The sequence below is a fragment of the Watersipora subatra genome, chromosome 6 (genome assembly GCF_963576615.1).
Source record: "Watersipora subatra chromosome 6, tzWatSuba1.1, whole genome shotgun sequence".
Taxonomy (NCBI): domain Eukaryota; kingdom Metazoa; phylum Bryozoa; class Gymnolaemata; order Cheilostomatida; family Watersiporidae; genus Watersipora; species Watersipora subatra.
The window spans coordinates 44,032,807-44,055,643 of NC_088713.1; the positions used below are offsets into that span (position 1 = coordinate 44,032,807).

A 22,837-nucleotide genomic window follows, 5' to 3' on the forward strand; every position below is an offset into this window, starting at 1 on the left:
AGCCTAATCTTTCTCGCACCTTGATAGTGATTCTCCGCAGTCTGAGAATTATGAGGGTCGCACGAATTTTTAAACTCTTCCGTCACATGACCGGTTTCAAAGTTCTTGTCTACACAATCGTCGTATCTATGCATGAACTTCTGCTTATCATCTCCTTCCTGTTTGCTGGAGTATTAATATTCGCATCTATTATTCATTACGTCGAAGAGAAAACATTTCCGAACATTCCTTTTGCAATATGGTGGGCCCTTGTTACCATGACAACAGTAGGGTATGGAGATGTGACACCAAAGTCTGATCTGGGCTATTTCATTGGAGCTCTGTGTGTGGTTGCTGGAATATTAGTCATTGCCTTTACAGTGCCAGTTGTCGTCAACAACTTTACACTGTATTATACTATATGCAAAAGTCGACAGGCAAGGCTAAAAATGCTGAGTGTTGGATTAACAGCAAAAAAGGTTGCTGTCGAATGGAAGAGCAAAGCGTTGAATAGATCTCAGGAGCTTTATAGCTGAGAACCAACAAAACCGATGAAAATGGTTGGATGGTAGGCTGGCTGACCACTAGCCCCATACAGAAAAGATGTTTTTGTCAAATGTATATCGTCTTATTTATGGCTCTTAAAAAAGGCAACAACATTGACAACAGTTTTAGTATCTTCATGAAAATGGATCCGATTGTTGGGCTATTTGAGATGCTAACTGACTATATCTCTGAAAAAGAATCACTTGGCATCCAAACCATAACTTGACTCGACATAATTAGCCAATCAAAAAACTCGTCTGCTAGAGCTAATCTATAGATATAATAGTATGACATATAAATTGCTTATACTAGGGACAGCATCAAAATATTGTATATGCAACAAAATGAAGTGTTTGGCTTTTGTCTGAGTGTTTATTCACAAACTTTAATGGTTATGGAATTTGAAAATCTCCGATAACGTTATAAATATTGATATTACATGTAAGTTACCAAGGTTAGACATACTTTATTGTATAATATTGTTAAATTTATATTATTATAAATTTATAAATTATAGATAATTTATTATATTGTTATTTTATAATATTTTTTATATTAATGAAGAATAGATAGATAGAAATGCCATTAGGCATTCTATTTAATAAATAAAAACATTGTGCCAAACCATGAAGTTATATATTTATTTCCAATTATTTATTATTTGAAATATCAAATAAGATAAAAATTTCTGAATTGCTATTTTAAACTATCAACAAAATGGTTATGGTATTAATGTAATCAACTGCAAAAAATACATTCAGATGTATAGGTTACAGGGAAATTTTGAAAAAAATTTTAATGGCCGTTTGCGTTGAATAATAATACTGTATGTTGTTCAAAATCTTTTCCTAGTGTTTTAAAAATGAACACTTAGAATAACCTACGTAGATATGCCAAGCTTATGCCTACATGACATATATATTAGGTACTAAGATAAATATGGTTCATTTCCAAAAACATCTAACAACATTTTTAATTAAAATACATATTATGTTATATTATGCTATATTACATTCTATTGTATTATATCATAAACTGAATAACAAACTTTACAACTCAAACGCATAAAATTTATAAGCTATGAATTTAATTTTTTTGTTTACCAATTCAGATTTAGCAAATTTTTAAGTTTTTTTCTTACAATTCTGTGATGACATCTATATGATGTGGCAATACTAATACACTTCTTTTAATTCACTTTTATATCTTCACAGCCTAAATTGTGCACTCAGCTCTTCTGCAACTGTTTTCTAGCTCCTGCAGGGCTGTCTAGATCCGTGTTGTATCAGCTGGAATAAGGTTTTACACAAAAAACTATTTTCTTAGTCATGCATGTGCGAGAAAAGTATTGGTGATGAATGGCTATATTTTGTGAAAAGACGAATGAACAGAGTTTGGCAGCTGTGATGATCAACTAGCTAGAGATCGACTAACTAGAGATGTGTCGCAGCACTTGGTCTGACCTCCAATGAAATGTAGCTATTGCGTTGCGTCATACATGAAGTTATGACATAACGTCGCAGTTTGCACATTTTATTTGAATGTGGCTGGATCTAGGAAGCTACCATTTCAAGCGGTAATAAGCGCAAGTTGTCACTATATTCATCATTTTAAATGTCTTTTAATTGCAGACCTTATCTTTAGTCTTTTTCATTCTAAACTGTTATCCTGCCAATGTCAACAGTAACATTGGCACTAGTGTTAGTAGCGCAACTAATGATAAACCAATGGAAATACTTAGCTTACCGAAAGCTACTTGTTCATGGTCTACATAATTTATACAAGTTGCTCATGAACATACTGCGGAAACACATTTGTAAAATGAACCAAAGCCATAGCAAACCTTCCCTAAACTTTTTAAAACCCTACCGAGCATTACTCGAAATAAACATGACCATCTTAGATAGTATGCGTAAGACCAGCCGCTACATGTATTATCTGGTAAAAATTGGTGTTACCACGAAAAATGGTTGTCTATAGTAATTCTGAATATTGATCTAAACGCTACAAGCGGAGATAATAACTAAAATATTGGACACGCGGATGGACTTAATTGAATGATGAGTTATGCTCTCTTGTTAATAAATCCAGCAGGACTATGTACAGTAATGATGCGAAAACCAGACTAAATGCTGTTACTAACACACATATATTTAGAAGCCAAACAATGTAAACCGTATAGTCTAAATATTTGTCTACAGAACAACAATTTCTTTGAAAGAGACTTGCAAAGTTACCCAAAAACAGGTTAAAAACTAAGACTAATATCCATGCTGCATATTATACTTGCATATATCACTCCACGAAAAACAACGACGCACATTCACGCACCAAACTTCAGATATGTTGTAATAAAAAGACACAAGGACATACTGACTAGCGGGGAAACTAAACTCATCTATAAAAGTGTTTTACATCTATAATAATGTGTTACAATAAAATAATAATAAAATGGCAGATAAGAATAATAATAACAATGACAATATAGCTAGTGATGCAATACTAAATGTTTTGATTGAATGCTAGACATATATAAAGCTTCACAGTAAAAAACACAAATAGGTATGAGATTCGAACAAAACAAATAGAGATAAAAATGAAAGTAACTCCATAAACCTAAGGAGTCAAATAAAGTTAAATATTTTTGCAAATAGGTTTAGATTTAATTTTTCAACTTCACTGGCGCCAAGCATCAAATTTCTACGTTCTGGTGTTGTCACAGCAACCAAGCTTTTGTATAAATAGCGCGAATAAATTGTTCAAATCCATGCATAACATAGCTGTAGCATAGTGGTTAGACTAGAATTCAAACTAATACGTTACAAGCCCACGTGGACACATCTAAATGTTCACTAAAGAAGTACTGAATGATGGTGGAACTCAACAAAGTGAGCGCAAGGAAAAAATAACTCCCAACTATAAAATGTAAAAACTAAAAATGTGAGCTAGCTCTGCTCGGTTGGGTGTCAGGCCCTTGGGCGGGTGCTTTAACTGAGTATCTGGAGGCTGGAGTGGTGTGAACCGAAGCTACAGTTGCGGTGCTATGAGGCGTAGCATGACCTGAGGCTACAGTCGGTGGGATGGAGTGTACAGCTGGTGGGATAGAGTGTACAGTTGGTGGGATGGAGTGTACAGCTGGTGGTTGTCTATTCATCCAAGCGCTCATTATATCTATAGGCAGAGGGAAGACGATCGTAGAATTTTTCTCAGTCGAGATGGCATTCAGCTGAAATAGAAAAAGGTTTCATGAAAAGTAGTGGATAATCAAAATACTATCAACAAATTATCATAGCTATAATATAATATTTATACTACGCAATAGGTACAATAAATTTGTAAATATTAAAAATAAATTCTTGCTATTAACAACACAACATTATATTTGCAATCTAATAATTCTATTGCATAATAATAATTATATTAACAATATTATAAATGTAATATACTACCATTATATTATAAAGATAATAATTTGTTGTTAATAGTACCAAAATATTATATTTATAATGTAATATTTACATAATAAACTTATTATATTATAAATATATTACTTTGCCGTTGTTAACAACAAATTAATTATATTTATAATATAGTAATTCTATCAAATAATAATACACTGTAAAACTAATAATTACATTATAAACACAATATAATTATTATGTACATTTATGTACGTTAACAACAAATTACAACAATACATCTAGCAACAAGATCAGTTATAGAGATACTTTTTGTTTCAGTGCAAGGTTAATTCGCGCATCCAAATTTTGTTTGATATTTTGGAGTTGCTGCTCCAACCTCTTTTTTACAAATGCTATTTATTGTGACATCTGTCATCTTTTGTACATGAGATGCTGTGCTTTTCTATGTGATCAATCTGAGATGCTAGCTACATTTTGTACAAATGTCACAGATCGCTGGATTTTATCAACACATGAAAGGATCGCAGCTTCCGCTGCTTAGCACTATGATCAATAAGATAACAGTTTTAACAATGAAAGATTTATAAAAGCCATACCAACAACAGCCATATTTGAGGAAATTCCACTAAATGCTGAATGCTTTATGTAGACAAGCCATTCACTCAAAGACGTGATCAAACTTCAGCTTTTCAGGCATATAAAGCTCTAGAGCTCTGCATATGACATTCTGCTAGCTGACTTGAGGGCATACATTATCACTACACAATACATACTGTAATAAGATTTGCCATGAAATTTACTTACAATGGTAAACAAAGCACTCCAAAGAATAAATTGCCAATAACCCAGCACCACCATGATTAGATTACAGTATCCAAGAAATAACTTAGAAAAAAGTAAAAGTAATTTGTGTTTTAAGATACAGTAGACGCTCCTATAACATACATCTTTTATAACGTAAATTCCAGATAATGTAAAGAATTTTTGTTTTGCACTATGTAAAAAATTCCATATAACGTAAAGTTTCAAACTGGTCGAGTTCTCAAATTCGATTTTAATGGTAATCTATATCACAGCACTTGTAAAAAAAATTACGCGCGTATAGCGTTATATCTATTAGGTATACAACTTCTATGACATTCTACTTTGATAGATCATCAGATGTGTCAACAAAATAGAGAATAGAGTAACTGCACAATTGTTCATAAATACTTAAAGGAGATCGGTTAGTGCAGGTGTTACAGCATTAGTCTACCAATCTGAATGTCAAAAGTTGTAGTATCGTCGAAAGTTCTCTTTTATCCTAACCTTAATCCCTGAATACAGATAGAAGGCGAACAGGTAGACACCGCACTTTTTATAGTAAAAATATTTTTCTTGTTTTGGTTTATTGTAGACTTATAAAATATTTATTATTAGTTTTACTTTGCAGAGCAGACTTAGCTGTCTGGAAAAAAAATAAGCAAACTGTTGTGAATGAACATCAAAGTTATTGTAAAATTATCGCAATCATGATCTATGAAACCAGTGCAGTTGATCAAAAAAAGGAGGAAAGTTGTCGATGCAAACCAATAATACTGCAGTTACGGTACAGCCCACAAATTAAAAAGTTAAAGTCTAATTTTTCCTTTTTGTATGGCCAAAGGGGTGAGTTTGGAAAGACCTAGGAAAGGATTAGGCAATTTACATGTGTTCTACTGTTCGTCTAAAGTAAGATCCCGATAACGTAAACGTTCCTAGAACGGATTATTTCTTTGTAGGAGCGCTAACTGTATCTTTATAGAATTGATACAAATAAACATGAGTAACTCCCCAAATACGGCTTCTCTAAAAGCAGGAATTTTTAAAAATATCATCATATAGCATGATGCAAGAATAATTATTTATACTTTTTAATGAATGTGGGCCCTACTCTCTAACCTCGTAAAACAAGCTACACAGCAAGACTATATAATAGCATCTTCTGCTCTAAAGAGCTGAAAGAAAAAAGACCCTTGAAGAGTCAGCATGGGAAAAACAATTGGCGACCTAGACCAAAAATGAAAATGGTATATTTTGGGCCCCACCACGCAAAGTTCATTACGGATGATGAGAATAAAGCTTTGACGTTGCGTCCCACATCAAGCTATGACATAATGTCACACTCCAGGTTTGCAATTGCGTATTTGTACGAGACTAGAGAAACTTATGATTTTGCAGTCAGCAAATTTTGAACTTGCTTCGATGGTGTCAAGCTCTAATTTGCAAACACTGTTTGTATGGCGGGGTTAATCTGCATGTTTGCATCATTCGTATGATGCAAACGGCAAAAACCTACAAGTCAAACGAATTTCGTTACAAATTTTACCCCATAAAAACGGCCCTTGCGAATGATGCCCAAGAAATGCTGCGCAAGTTATCCCATTTTAAACTTTTTCACACTTCACTCGTTACTATTTCGATTTGACGATACAGGAGTGCGCCGCTATGACCTCTATCGTAGAATTCCCTATCTTTTTACCAAAGCACCACATCAATCTGCAGCATGCGACTGCCCATTGAAACATTTATCACCCGATAACTGAATTCCATATTCGATTCACCTGCGTAAGGGAATAAGTGAAAAGCAGCAACCAAATGGATTTTCTCGTTGCTAGTAAACAAAAGAATGTATGCATTATTAACCCATTCAGGACTGTTCCCGATCACTTCGGGAAGAGTTGTGCTCTCCAGGGCCCGTTCCTGAAGTCTTCGGGTTAAACTTTGATTTGCTCTATTGCTTAGCTGTTTAGGTACATCGGTTTTATTCATTCACCAAACGAAGTTTAAGAGTCTGGGCATCATTTTGATACCAAATATGTGATTGGACAAGAAAGTTTCAACTAACAAATTATGTGATAGATATCAACTGTTTGGAAAATTTGTTGATCGCCATTTTGGAAAAGGTTTATCCGAACGATGGCAAAATTTTTAAGGGAATTAGATGTGGTAATCAGCTCAGGGGAAGAAAATAGCAACAAAAGTAATGTTCAAGAAGCAAATGAGAATTTTCTGATGGAAGAAGGTAAGTTTTATGTGGCTATTTATAGAATTTTACCGAAAAAAAAACGATAAAAAGCCGAAATTTTTCTTGTGAATTTCTAACAAACTTTATTCTAACAGTGTAAGATATGGATTTTTTCATGATACACATGATTATAACATTTTCAATCCAATAAAATTTAGATCTTTTTGCAGCATGAACTCATCACTCTATTACCCCATAAGAAATAATAGTTTTATGATTTCCTTGTAGAACTACAAGATAATAAAAATTTCTTATTTCATTTATATCCAATTGTTCAACCCACAATTAGTCAAGCATATAGTTCTCAACCTCAACATCTACTATAAACTAGCCCCAACCAGTAGGCTCTAATATTGGTTGATAGGGACACTTGCCACAGTAATCATCTTCATGACTTACTGTGTTTATATCTACAGTATCAAAAAATATTTGCAATTTGTATTACCAATTGTTAGCTGCAGTAGACTACTTATTTTCAATTTGTTATCAGGTATTTACCCTGAAAAGCTACTAAAGCACAATTTTTTTCTAGGCTGTACGAGAAGTTTGAAAGCAAATAGGTTGCTTACTACCGATCATATTTGCTACATGAAGGTGAAGACAGTCAAGGGCTTGTGAGTGATGATGCCGTTGATGATGAGCCTAGGGCTTCAACACCAATACCTGATGAATACCGCATCAACTAACTTATAATGGGAGCAAATATGCATGTGTAGTTGGCATCAAATAACTCTCACCGTGTCATCATTTTTTTATGAACACACCCATATTATACATGTATATATTGTTTCGTTTTCATGCATATTCATTTTTACTGTATTTTTTACAATATATTTTACTGTACTTTTACCCCTATTTTTTTGCTGGTGATTGATTGTCTGTTAGCTGGTAACTTGAGTATCTTTTTTATGCATAATATATTCATAATAACCTCTGCAATGCATTTCAATATAAATTAACAAATTGTTTGATTATATAATTGATAAAACTGTCAGTGACGTAGTGTTGGTTAGAAGCTAGTAACACCTGTTCTATTGCTTGGAATTGAGAAATCTTTTTTTATTTGCTGCTGATAAAGTTTGCTATCAATCTAACATAGGTCCAACAATGTCAGTACCAAAAAACTGCTTGTGAGCTGCTATGAAACATAAAAAACAATTTTGATCAAAAAAAAGTTCACTGAATTATTAGAAATTGTGATTAGTAGAATTGGTAAAGGTGCACAAAAATTTATATCAAATTGTAGACCGGAACGTCTTTGTTAAGCTGCAAAAAACAAATCAAGATTATTTTGAAAAGAACTCTAGTTATACTCAATTTTGTGTAACTCTATTTTAATTGTAAGGCTAGTGAAAAATTAATTAGGCTGGGGGAGCGGTCAACCAATAACTAATTAGTCCTGAATGGGTTAACAATACTCACTGTCTGCAGGTATCTCAGCTGAAGAGCTGCGGGAGATGAACTTATGACCTCGGAAGCCTCCCTGAGTGCTCTAGCTGCATTCTGTTCCCCTTCAGCAGCTATGATCTACCAATGGTAAGACAGACAGCTCTTAGACTAGACCTCAATTGATCAAAGTGGAGGAATGGGAGATAACTTCAGCCAACAACTAATATATTTCTAGCACCATAAGACGCACATAAAACTTTGAACTTCAAAAAAAATTCGACTGTATGCCTTTTAATACAGCGCGCCCGATGTGTAGACTGAGCTCTAAAATCTGTTGTGTGCCTTCGGTAAGTGCACTATAGTCACCACTCCATAGACCAATTTATGCTAAAACAACAAAACTCTTGCGAAGTATCCAGCAGGGGTGTGCTTTTTAAGCTTGGTTCACACTATATCGCCGTACGTCTGCGTTTTTCTTTCGGCGTTCATCGTCGATTATCTGAACCATTATAAACCGATGGCATCGACGAAGCAACGCGAACCAGCGAGACAGTTTGCAGTTGTCAAACTTTCCCGATCAGATGGGTTTCCCAAAGGCAGATGGGTTTGTGATAGTGTGAACATTGTTATCATCGATGATCACCGAAATTATGTGGCATCAATGTCAAGATCGTGTGAACCAGCCTTTACTTGTTTGTTGTTTACTAATTGATGTTTACTTGTTTAAGAAACAATAACAATTACAAATACAATAACATCAACAATGTGACATGCTTATGAGGCTCAGTTTAAGCTGCAGGCCAAGTTACAGCACTTCATGCACGTGGATTGTCGACACATGGGCTAAGGTAATGGGAGATAACTTCAGCCGACAAATACATCTATTGTAAGGACTTCTTGGCAGACCTGCTACTGATGATTTTTCCCATTTTCATAAAGTCTGAGAACCAAAAGTGATTTACTCAATGTATAGGAACCTAAGTAATAATTAGATTCTATGAAGCAACATTACTGGTGCGAGATATTTTCAAGGCATGTTGTATAACTAAATATTGTATTTATTGGAATTGAAATGTGTTGGAATAAATAGGATAAAAAAGTTTCAATCGTTTCATTGCACCTAGCTTATTTTTTAAAGTAATAAAATGTATTTAAAATTAAATTAATTGTATACCGTGTACGCTTGCATTTGATGTATAATTTAACTGGTCCAGAAACTACCAACAAACAGCAACATAAACAAAAATTAGTCCGTTCAAATATTTCCATTGTATGTCAAACAAACCAAGATTCCTGTAAGAATATACTATATTTTGTTTATTTACTCTACACAAAAAAACTAAAATAATATGCAAAACATTAAAACAACCATATTACATAAAACTAAGTAAAAATGCTGAATGTAAAGAAATACGTGACATGTGAGAAAAAATATATGCATTGCTACTGTATTTATTTAAGCTAAATTTAAAGTTTACGTTACGTTGCGCAGCGTCACACAAGTGTAGCATACTGATATGATGTCCTCATGTCCTTATTACACCGCCGTTAGTTGTTATGTCTGTTTCGAAGGTAAGAACCTCATACAGTACTGTACATAACATTATTACATTTTATTGCAGATCATAGCCACTAGATTTGCATTTGTTACTTTGTAAGAGTAGGTAGCCAATTAGAACCATTAAAACATGTTTTTCATAGGGATATCCGTATTTAGGTGGGTTTTGTCAGAGGATGGGAACAGATTAATTTGTGTTCAGTTATTGTATAAAGGAAATATTGCTTTGAGATATGACAGAAATGACATACGGGTTCCAGAACACATTAAGCTTGTATGTTGAGGTATAACTGTATAAGATAGTTATTTTATGCAAGCTCAGCTGTATGTGGGTAAACTATGTCCCCATGAACTGCCTGAAAAACAAAGAGCTTAAAAAACGTTGACCTTCTTGTGTAGGACGTGAATGTCCTACACAACATTTTGTGTGAACACCTTGTCTGTTAAGGTGATCCTCGAAATTGACACTATTCAACACAGACATATGAATGTATTGAATAAGCATGCAAAAAACTTAAAAATATACTCGTGTGTTAATATGCAAAGCTGTATAATAAGACATTGTCTGTCAAAAGGAGACATTTTCCAAGAAACCCTTACCTTAGCCTTAGCTTCTCTAGAAGCTTCCGCTTCAGCGGCAAGGGCCCTCTGAAGCTGAGTGGGAATCCTCACATCTTTTCTATAACACAGCACCGAGGCTACGTAATGTACACATACCGAATAATATATCAATCATATAATCATGAGATGACTAAAGTTATACAACCAAACATATAATATTGACTAGACGCAATTTACGATTTCTATCAGACCTTAAAATGTTTGCGGATGGTAACCTAACAAATAAGGCTGTTGAAACACATTTTTTGCCAACAGTACATTTGTTATCTATATTAATGAATCTATTTGGTCATGGGGTGTCTCTGTTAGTCTGCACAAATTAAAACTGGCATGGGTAGCTCGTCCGGTCTTGACCCACCGGGTCAGAGGTGCCTGGGTCGGGCTACCTGACCCTCGGGTCTTCCTATACAAAGACACGGGTAGGTTTATGGCTAAACAAAAGCGATTGCATATCGCTTTTTAGGTGCGATTGAAATAGAGTCGCGTTTAGTCCTAGCGCGGAAGGACCAGGCGAAATAAAACAAGGTATATCAAGACTATATTTTTACGTCTGCGACAATAGTATTTGGACTATGGGTTTCGCGACGTTTTTCGGCAAGAAATAATCAACACGTCGGCGGTCTCGGAGTTCATGAAGATGCCAGTCACGAAAGGGAAAGACCAAGTTATTTGTACAATATGCGGAAGAAAGATGAGCTACAAAGAAGGGTCCACCTCAATACTATTGAGAAATTTACAACGAAGGCATCCCGAGGAACTTAAAAGCGCGTCTAAGAATCTTCAATCTAGAAAATTTATTTTATTTTATTTCACTAATACCAGAAGTTTTAGGGAATTGAGGGATTTTTGCTTTCCACTATGCCGAGTTATCTATTTCTATATTTGTAAAGTATTTCTTAACTAATCTCTTCTTGTTGATTATAATAGCAGAGTTGAAAATAAAATCTGTAATAAAAACACTCTAGCCCAAGTCATGCCGTTAATCTATCACCCATTGAATAGCATTGATCCACCAATGTCCCGACATAAATTGTAGATTGCATCCATAAACCAAGCCACAAAATATAATGATTGGTGTAATAATGGGTTCTTTTATCTTAGGTTATTGATGTCACAACATTAGGCTGTAATAGAACTATCTCTTAACCTTAATGAAATGAATAAAAAATTTGCGCGTGCTGACTCTGCCCGACTCGATCTTGGCCCTCATTGCTGACCCTGAGTCTGGCCTGACCCTGCATTCCTTGGTCTTGTTCCAGCTCTAGCACAAATGCTATGTGAGTACAGATTTTTTGGTTGATATCGTTCAAATTTCACACACATATGCTCTGTGCCTTCCACTAGGAAGGCACAGAGCATATGTTATGCATATATCCTGCCTTCCACTAGGTTGCTACAATATTTAGTTTCAAAACTTTGTCTGCATCCTGAGAACCAACCTCTTCAAAATCCACATTAAAAAAAGGAATCCCTGGCATTGTCAGACTTACTGGTAGTAATCAATGCATTTCAATGTACTTAATAGACAAACTGCCACACATTGATCTTGACACACCCATGCAGTGCACCAGTACTGATATAGACATAAAAACCTATAGTTTGATAGCAAAATATAGATATAACACTTATTTAGCAAGGTCTAGCAATATTGGTCAAAATTTCACAAACGATGATGGAAGGATGGACTCACATCTCAACCCTTTCGACTTTGATACCCCAGGGATCTGTGGCAACATCTAGACAGGATTGCATGCAGTGAGCAATCTCCTCTCTCTTAACAAGAATATCAGAGAGACTCTGAGTGCCTGCGATATACAATGTAGTGATGATTACTTACTGACTTTCCATGCAGTGACACTGAAAAAAACTTTTTGCAAATTACTGCGAATACTAATGGTGAATGTTTGAAAAATGATTCTCATTGACTAAATGTTGAAGTCTGCACGTACCAATCAAACTAGAATTATCCTCTACATGAAGCTTTCAGTGGTAAACGATCGACACGCCATAAACTTGGATTAGAAAAAATTCCAAGGCGAATCCAAAATTTTTTTTATGATTTAACAAGGTAACTGCTACAAAACATGTAGTCAGTTATCGTCAGGGTTGGGAATACAGCAGAAATTAAATTAATAATTAATTCGCACTTTAAAATTTCATTAATAATTAAATTAATTAATTTGGGTTTCTGAACTTCGCTAATAATTGAATTAAAAAATTATTTCCTTGAAAATTGAATAAACATTAAATTACAAAATTAGGTCGAAGATGGCAGTAATAATAAAGACAATTGTACAAGGCAAAACTCTGAACTTCTGAGGAAACTCTATATAACTAACCAAGCACGTTACGTAGAGATGATTGAGCCAGGAGTCGTGTGCTGCTGTTGGCATCCTCCACATTTGTCACGGCAACAACAGGGTTAAAGACTCGATAATAGACAACAGCATCCACAGCAATGGTCACAGAGTCCTTTGTCAAGATCTAATAGAATATAAATACTGGTCTGATATAAAAGAGGAAAAGTGGAATGGTCACAAATGAACCTGAAACCTTGTTAATCTAGTTAAAATCCTTATGCTTTGGCTAGGCATTAGGACTAACAATGAAAATGAAAACTTAACGCATAATGCTTAATATGAAATGAAGATATTTCAATATATGGATGTATAATTGCATGTGCAATCCTTCAAGATCGAGGATGATGTACCGCTTTGCTCCATGTTAGTTACAGCATTGATGCACAAACAATAGCTCTGTGAACTCGTATGGATATGTCTGGACGATGGAAAGGGAACGTTGAAAAATTGAGACACGCCTAGTTCTAACCAGTGAGGAATTTAAGGTTGAATTCCACTCCTGTCACCAACCCTGACATTTTCGGGAGTTGAACCCGAACCTTTTGTTCAATGTCAGGTGTTCTAGACCACGAGGCCTGGATGTACACATTGTGTATTGACCAAATAAGAAGATAGATTATATAACTCACTCTTACCGTTTTTATACACTAAAATATGTATTGCATTGTCGATCTCGCGAGCATGACCTGAGATCGACAGGTTGGGGTTCAATTTCAAGAAAAACCACAACTGGTGAGAGGAATGTCATCAGACATGTAATTAATCTCTATGACAAATTAACAATGCAGATTCAATCTGAATTCCAAGAGGCAACTCCTGAACTGGATTTTGGTGACTAAAGAAGAAAATGGTGGGTATATTATTTCCAACACTCAAGGGTCCTTCAACAACAGAAATATTGTCTCATGAGAAGCAGACAATGTTAAAGTGTTCTGAGTGAAAAATTGGATGTTGAACCCGAACTGGATCAGCGAGAAGCGGCACCAAAGTAGCCAGGTTATTAGGTGCAAGCAGAAGACAGCAAATCCAAACAGCCTCCATAATGAACATGAGAGGGTTAGCTATATAATAATAGGAGAGAGAAGACAACTCAATATACAGTTCTCCTTAACATATTTTCAAAGTTGAACTTACACAAAATTTTGGTTGATATAATATATAATATAATTGTATAATATATTATATAATATATTATCAGAAAGTATCAGCATTTTTCTATCACTTGAGATTGTTTTTGATATTTGAGATGATCTGACTGCCTGGATGTTTCAAAATTAAAATCTACAAAACTTGATCGCAGTTAAAACAGTTAAAAAGTTATTTCATATAAGTTCATCTTTAAGACTTGCTACTGCAGAGTAAGAAGGCTCTAGCCCCGATAAGCTCCGTGTAAAGCGCACCTACCTGCTAAACAATGTTATACAGACTACAAAACCTGTAACATAATACCATAAGTATAATAAAAGCTCAGCTCTAAAGTGATAGGGATATATGTTGTAAGATGTTAGTACAAAGGAAAGAGAAAATGATTTCTTTGAGTTTGACGACTTCTCAATCCGCTGATGAAACAGTTAAGTAAAAAGGCTGGAAAACACATTAACTAGTCAGCGTTTAGATGCTCACAAAAATTCAATTTTTCCCTAAATCTTTAACTCCTTCGCTAATGTAAGCGGATGTATTGGCTTATCGATAAGGATTCGCTTTATTTTAATTATGAAGCCTACATTTTGGCTAGACCAATCAAATTTTGTCTCCAATGAAACAACTGTGCTGCCAATCATGTGCACACAAGGTTGTTTCTAATGAAACAACCTTGTTGCCAAACACGTGCAGCCAATAGAAAATCTTATGGCTAAGCAATTCCATTTCTAATTATTTTTCAAAACGGGAAAACCAGATAGTTATCGTCATGGCAATAAGAAACTCACCACGTTCGTTTAACGCAAAGAAAGTGTCAGAAATTTTGCGAGAATGACATTCCCTAAACAATTTTATACTATCTTGTAGAGAAGTTTGTTCCGAATAAGATGCATTTTACAGTAAAACAATATTGGCATTGATTCTCGAGATATTGCTCAAATACTAGCGATATATCGGTTTTTCGAAAATCCGTTTGAAATAATTTGGTCAGAATAACGAATTTAGCACAGTAGTGAAAGAGTTAAATACGAAAAACTTGTAAAATGACTACGAAACTGAGAAAAACATAGATGGAGAAAGTTAATCTGTTCCAAGAGCTACTTGGTGATATTGAAACCGTGGTGTGTTTGAGAAAATCTTTTTATTAGCAAACATACTTAGTTCAAACGATTCAACAATAAATGGTTTTAGGAATTGCATATGGCATTAAAACAAGTGCTCCGTTTACAACTAAATATGAAAACCATATTGGAAGTAATAATTGCACTACAAAAGAAATAATTAATGAAAAGGGATTTATTGTTATTTTAATTTAATCTGAAGTGCATTATCAACAATTCATAGGTTCAATAGCGCAGCAAGTAATAAAAATACTTTTCATAATTTCCTATAACATATGCTAAATATAGTTTGCATTCAATTAAACCATATTCCTTATTATATCACTCTCACTAAATTCTTTCATATTACCTATAAATCTGTAATAATTTAAATTTTTTTTTACCATTTTGTTGAAAACTAGTAGTAAGTTCGATGATGACGACTAGAATTGCCTTCATTTTCAACCGTATAGCCCATAGGTTGGTGTTTAGTAGGCTGCTTCTCGAGGACCAGATGAAATTTTAAAACCAAATACTGCGAAACTTCTAATTGAACACCACTTTTATTTGACCGTCACCTTTAACAGAACGCCACTACATGATTGGGGTTGATAAATACAGCGCCACCCTCTATTTGAACAGCACCTCTAGTAGAATGACACTATGAAGAAACGTTTGAAAAGTACAGTGCCGTTCAAACAGAGGCTTTATGGTATTTTTAGCGACCTGTCAAGAGGCATGGAGCATATGCATAGGAAGTTTTGATGGAATCAACCATAAATGTTGAAAAGAAAACAGACAGACAAACACAAAAAATTGTATTAATTAATGTTAACTAATTTCACTTTTCACTCTTACCTACAAAATCAGATCGAAGTACAAAATTGAAAAATTTCTGAAATACTTGAAATTACTTTGTATTCATTTGGATTCAATACTTTGTACAAATACCTTAGCATGCTCATGATGTGATGGGCTGTTGACACACTAACAACTATTACCGATTACACAACCTTTTGCATGCGGTTTTTTCCATATTTAAAAAAGTTTGGTAAAAAAACATAAATTCTACTTATGCTAAACTTTGCTAACGTATTGGAGACATAATATTGCTTCTAATAATAGACAGGGGTATGCCAAACGCTGAAATTCCTGAGAAACGCTGAATTTGAAGAATTAGGGTGTATACTAATGCATCCATATTAGTGATAAGCCTTGTTTTCATTGCGATAATCAGGCTATCTTACACGAATTGCTTCAAAAGCTTCACGCAACGAAAACTGACATTGTAATAATGTTTCCCAAAGCATTACATTTTTTAGTTATTCAAGTAGACAGTCGACTATGAAACTACAGTAAGAATAACAATATATAAAAATGATTATAAAGTTGTTTGCTAGCAACAATACTCATAAAAGACACATACAATGTACTTTGCCACTGTCTCACAACCTTAAACCATAACTGTCACAAACAACTTTTATCGTGTTTACTAGGTAAACCAGACACGCTGATTCCGATTCAGTACTCAAAATAAAGATTAGTCCACTAACCTTCAAAGTCATTTAGGCTTTTTTAAAGCGTTTCAATATCCGTTTCGAAAACAACACAATCGGCATTACAAGCTCCGCCCATAAATATGTGACGAAACCTAGCTTTGTCAGAAACGGAAGTTAGGAATGTTTAGTCCGATTTAGAATAATAGAAATGAATGTCTTAAAACCCATTATTATCTAAATCCAGCCTGTAAAATAATTTCAGTTTTTTATGAAAGGGATATAAACTATTTAAAATTGCTCACAGCTTGTTACATGACGTTTAAATGGGCTGGACGCCGAGAAAAATGAGCTTAAAAAGCGCGGTTTTATCACAAGCTAGCGTTGTTATCGCGCTTTTTACATATGCAATGCTAAATAGCTTATCTACCTTTCAAAAAAGACTGATATTATTTTTAAGGCTGAATTTAGATATTAATGGATTTTAAAACACCCATCTCTATTATTCTAAATCGGTCTAAACATCCCTACGTAACTTCTGTTCTTAAAAAGCTAGGTTACGTCACGTATTTATGGGCGGAGCTTGTTATGCCGATCGTGTTGTTTTCGAGACCGATATTAAAACGCTATAAAAAATCCTTCATTACTCTGAAAGGTAGTGGCCTAATCTTTATTTTGATTACAAAATCGAAATCAGCGTGTCTGATTTACCTAGTAAATACGATAAAAGCTGTTCGTGGCGGTTATGGTTTAAAGTACAATGGAAATCTTCTATAATGGTGAATTTAGCTTATTTACTGTATATGACAACATAAAACCTGTAACATAGTCTTTCCGCGTTTGATGGCGGTAATTTGTTTTATTACCTAAAAGCTCCATCAATTATACTGTCCTAAATTACCATAGCAGAGGGGTAACAGATGCGATTTACCCTCGGAGGGTGACTGAGTTCAGCAAGTATTTCATATGTCTTCTACTGAAACAATGTTATTCATAGCCCAAGAATCGTGTGGCATCCTATGATCTTGTCCAGTAATAACACCCAGTGAGCAATGCCATAAAATACTAATTTAACATTGTTTAGCCTAAGCATAAAGACAGTTTATTTATAGTTGCTGCAAAGCAATAGCCACGGTTCTAAGAAAGACAGATTAAGGGCGACGCACCCACCTCTTGAGTAGGAACATCGAAGGAAACAGTTCTCATATCAATCTTTATGTATCTGTCCATGCAGGGATAGACAAAAAACAGACCTACAAATGTTAACTCCAAAACTTGAGTTACAATGAAAATAGTTCAGTAAATGAAAAGGAGATTAACTCAAAACTAAATTAACTCGTTCACTATCACGAGCCGCGTAGTACGGCTTGGCAAAGTGTTTGCATAAGACCAAGAACCGTATAATGCAGTTGTAGAAAGCTTCATATAAAACGCTTCTGATTAATGAGTAGTTAATTAATTAGTATATCCTATCCGCATTTAAATAAAAGGAAAGCATTTTTTGCCCGCGTTGAGCCAGTAGAAAATATGTTAACAACCCATCCTGAGCGTAGCTTCGTTTTACAAAATCTTGATTTTTATCGCAATTTTTTCTTAGCCATGCCCAGTTGTGTCAGACTCATTACAGCAACAAAGGTTACACTAATTTTAGCTCTATGGACTTTGAGTGAAATTTATTGAATAATATTACTACTGAGAGTGATTGATTTTAGCAGTAATAATAATGCCGTAAGCTGTTATAATATATAGATATAGAATAATAGATATAATATGGATGAATCGCCCGACTCAGACACGCTCACAATCGTAGCGAAAATGGCTGAAAAAGTGATCGAGATCATTCTGCAACACATTTATTATATTTTAATGGCATCAGCTGATGTAAAATTTTATGCTGAATAATTTGGCATCAAAACATTTTTTATAAACCATGTGGCTCAGAAGTTATGATAATTTATATGTGCCCGTATTAAATATTAGGTTTTACGGAATACGTAATTATGTTCCCATAAATAACTTAATTTGGTAGGGAAGGAGTTAAAATTTTCCTTTAAAGCTGGTTGTCTCCGATACAAGAACGGCAATTAACAGTAACAGCAAAATAAAATACAACATTAACAGCGCCAATTAAATATATCAAAAACCTTCAACAATAATTGTTTAAGCAATAAAGCAACACCCTAGAAATAATTAATACCTGTCTCAAAAGTTCGTCTGTCTGAAGACAACCTCAGAGGTTTAAAAAAGATTGCTTTCAATGGGATTCCAACCTGTAACTTTCGGCCTGGCAGCCCATCACTACCACCCGCACCAATCGATGGCCTAACTGCTTTTTAGAATAATTATGTACATATTTATTACACATGTAGACCTCTCACGGCGCACCAGACTACCAGCATACCAGTAGTTGATAAAATACAAAGTTGCATTGTTTTTGGTGGCTTTTGACATTTTATAAAATTAACATTTTATTCACCAATTCCAAGACGTCTCATTCAGTGTGTGTAGATGAACGCCACAACAATAACTGAAGTCTTCAAAAAACGTCTTCAACATCACGCTCAGTAGAAACAATAAATGACTTGGCCTACTGTGTAAGGAACCTTTGAGCAATATTTATTGCTTTGCAGCATTATAACTAATTTTTGGCATAATTGGATAAATCCTTCAGAGATGACTTTCTTGCATCTAATTTTTGATCAGAACTTTCAATTTTGTTGATATAATGGTGTTGAGCTAATTCTGTTAATCTTCGCTGGTGTGATGTCAGTCAATGGCTATATTTTATAGATTTTCTGATATAGAGACCTTGTCTATCAACTTTGTGTTATGAAAAGTGACTTAATGAAACAATATTGTGTTTAACATTATATAAAATACAATATTAATCAGGAAAAAAAACATTTATCATTACTTTACCTGAGAGACATATAAACACAAATATAAATGCAATAAACTAAGTAATGTAAATATGCAGCATAACTCACTCAAAAAGTAGTTAAATTTCTTTTTATTATTATTTTATGTTACATCTTAATTTTTGCAGACTTTTGTATTTTGAATTACAAAAATGTTGTTTAAAATTTTTTTAGATGCCAAAAGTTGAAAATTACTTTTTATGTCACAAATATTTGCTCAAATGATACATGTTAAAAATTGGTGTGCAGAGAATGATTGTAAGTCGATACTTTGCAAAATATTCAACAATATGAAGGATAAAAGGGGCATTGATATCAAGATAATTTATCGGAGTTACCTGCACGTTTACATTGTCGGTCTGGTGTAAAATAAAAAGCAGTTGTCAAATGGCTTTGCACCAGTCACCGACACAAGATCGATCAAATGCTGCACAAACCTTTGTTAATTTTTTATGGCTTTTATTGACAGAGTGCAACGTGAATTTGAACATTAATATCTCGCAATAGCGAGGGAAATACAATGGCAATATATTCTGCCCTCTAGATGATTAAAAATCAATACTAATTAGTAATTAATATAATTATTATGCATTCATGTACATAGCATGTAGCAATGAAGTGACTCTCTTTTGTGTTGATGCTAACAAGCAGTCAAAATGGAATGGATATCAATGTTGTATTTCATTGGCTACAAACGGTGACTCATTTTTTATAAGGGGAGTTTGAGTTGGCTCGGTGTAACGTCTTTGACAAAATTTATTTTCAGTTGTAAACAGAATAGAAGCTTTTCTAACTACGACTCTCTCAGCGAAAACACAACTCCGACAAAATGTACCACAATACAAATCAAACAATAAATTGACTTACCAGGACCAACTGCTCCTCCCGGTACGAGTCTGCCGAGTCTGAAGATGACAGCCCTCTCATACTCTAGTACAACCTGCCAAGCAAAACCAAGAACGTCTGCAGGTTTGTTCCATCAGAACATTCCAGAAGCTTCTGCCGGTGAACAAACAGAGGCAAAACTGATAGAGCCTTCTGCAGTAAACAAGCAACCACAATCTAGTATCTGGCACTTCATAAATAAACACAAACATTCAAAGAACGCGAAGCATTCACAACAAATCTTTGCAAATATTACTGTAATTTTTTAGATAAGGCATATCACTGCTTGTATGATCTTTCAAATAAAATACAACAACAATACCATACTTTTTGGACTATTAGCCACTACTTTTTTCTGACGATTTGAGCCATGAAGCTTATATAAGGGTGCGGCTATTATGTAGCTTTTTTTTCTCACCGCTAGGGCGCATTAACCAGAATCTCTGGTTAGTGCGCCTCTAGCGGTGAAAGAAAATACGAAACAATGCCTAACGGTACTGTTCCGTTAAGCACTAGGTTAAAAAGCATCGGTTAATATAACACAGTGCCGTTAGGCACTGTTTCGGTTTAAACAGCAAAGTTGCTGCCGCGTTAAAAAGCACCGTCTTGAGTTCTGCGGCCTATACAAAGGTGCGGCCTATGTATTGTTTTATTATCGCTTTTGGAAAATAAAGCAGATGCGGCTTATATAAGGCTACGAGTTATAGTAATTGTATAAAACCAAACACAACAAAGATTATTATATGATACTAATTGTAAGACCGCGCGGAGCTGTAAGACGGCAGTCCGGCGCGATGGAAAAGATCATCAGGTGTAATAACTATGCGCACAGTTATTTTGTGATGCTGCAAGGTGGGTGAGTGGTGCAGATAGTAGCGAGTTTGCTTGAAAGATCGAAATTGAATTCCAGTGCTTGGCAACCTTGTTTCCTAATGCTGTTAGCGTGGCTTTGTTTAAACGAACAGACAAAGAACGGAGGGATGGAGAAGGCTCTTATTATATGGACAGGCTCTTATTATAGCAAAGATTTAGCCTGAATGCCCATCAATTGCTTCTGCAATTAAATTATGCAATTTCTACGCCTGGCTGGAAATCCAATTATCTGGCTTTGATTTCCGTGTTGAGCAATTTTTTCTTAACGCTGTGGCTTTGGACCAACAAACACGGCTAGTAAGTCAGGATTGAGGTAATATTGTGGGAGAAATCCTTGGAAGATGAGTATGACTGCTTAGCATAAAGCAAGCAGAGGCTGTGCATGTTTTTAAGAGCATTGTTGCCCAAACATTGGCTCGGTGATCTTGGCTGGACACGCTTGTGACAACTGGAGACATGCCCAATTGCAGAGAGCAATTTATGGTTAGATGTCAGTCCTGTCACTACTAGCGAATTCTTTTGGAAAATGAACCCCGACTTGTTGTTGGTAGGGCAGGCCACTTGGACCACCCATATTCAAAAGAAGAACAAATCAAAAGCAAAAATATTTTTGGTGTTGTCTACTAACAATGTAGAGATGGAGTTGTCATTCTATGCAACTTATCTTAGCCTAACAAAATTGAGTAATTTGCTCTTTATTACACTCATACCTGACATATGGGCTTAATTAATTCAGAAACTGAGCTCGTATCTCAATTCTCCTGTATATCAAATCATTTTGCTATACAAAATAACCAAATACCAATTAATCCACCCCTCCCTCTGAAAACACTTAAAACAGGATATTATAATGGAAAACGTGTTGCTAATTGTTCTGATTCACCACCTACGCTCACAAAGTAACACATTTATCTAGTGATTATGATCTGCAATAAACTGTAACATTATATTATTATTATGTACTGCATTGTATGGAGTTATTATCTCTGAGCAGCTGACGAGGCTGTTAGAAAGATTTGATAGCAACACATGCGCTACCTTACACATTTGCGACGTTACGTAACATAAACTTCAAATTTAACTTATATGAACTTAGCTTACTATATAGCCAGAGATGTCAAACTCAATAATTGTACAAGGGGCCAAAATTCAAAACACAATCTAGGTCGCGGGCCGAACAGGATAGACATTTATTAAACAAACTAAAAGTAAATGTTTTTGGAACATAAATATTGATAAAAACAGACAGGAATATCATTCCGAAACAAACTTCAGGTTAAATTGACCCGAGAAGTACGCAGCGAGGCAGCCGAAGCGTTGCATTATGGGATCTGTAGTTCTGAGCAGTATTATGACATAAGTGCTCCATATCAATGTGCCACGAATAACAATAATGTAAAATGATCTTGCGGGCCAGATCTGATTACAAGGTGGACCGGATGTGGCCCGCAAGCCGGGAGTTTGACACATGTGATATATATGGATAGCTGGCATAGGAAGATAA

The 22,837-nt window shown here is 34.8% G+C and overlaps 1 protein-coding gene across 1 annotated transcript in view; it reads right to left on the reverse strand.

The window, feature by feature from the left end:
* Positions 1–2,945: 2,945 nt before the first annotated feature.
* The window catches only part of LOC137398911 (band 7 protein AGAP004871-like), a 30,300-nt gene continuing 10,408 nt past the window's right edge, over positions 2,946–22,837 (reverse strand). The window contains exons 4-10 of the mRNA XM_068085075.1: positions 20,443–20,515; positions 17,828–17,910; positions 12,901–13,045; positions 12,252–12,366; positions 10,541–10,619; positions 8,416–8,520; positions 2,946–3,751 (exon numbers count right to left, since the gene is read on the reverse strand). Coding sequence (XP_067941176.1) covers positions 3,458–3,751; positions 8,416–8,520; positions 10,541–10,619; positions 12,252–12,366; positions 12,901–13,045; positions 17,828–17,910; positions 20,443–20,515 — 894 coding nt within the window. The 3' untranslated portion in view covers positions 2,946–3,457. The remainder of the gene's footprint in view (positions 3,752–8,415; positions 8,521–10,540; positions 10,620–12,251; positions 12,367–12,900; positions 13,046–17,827; positions 17,911–20,442; positions 20,516–22,837) is intronic.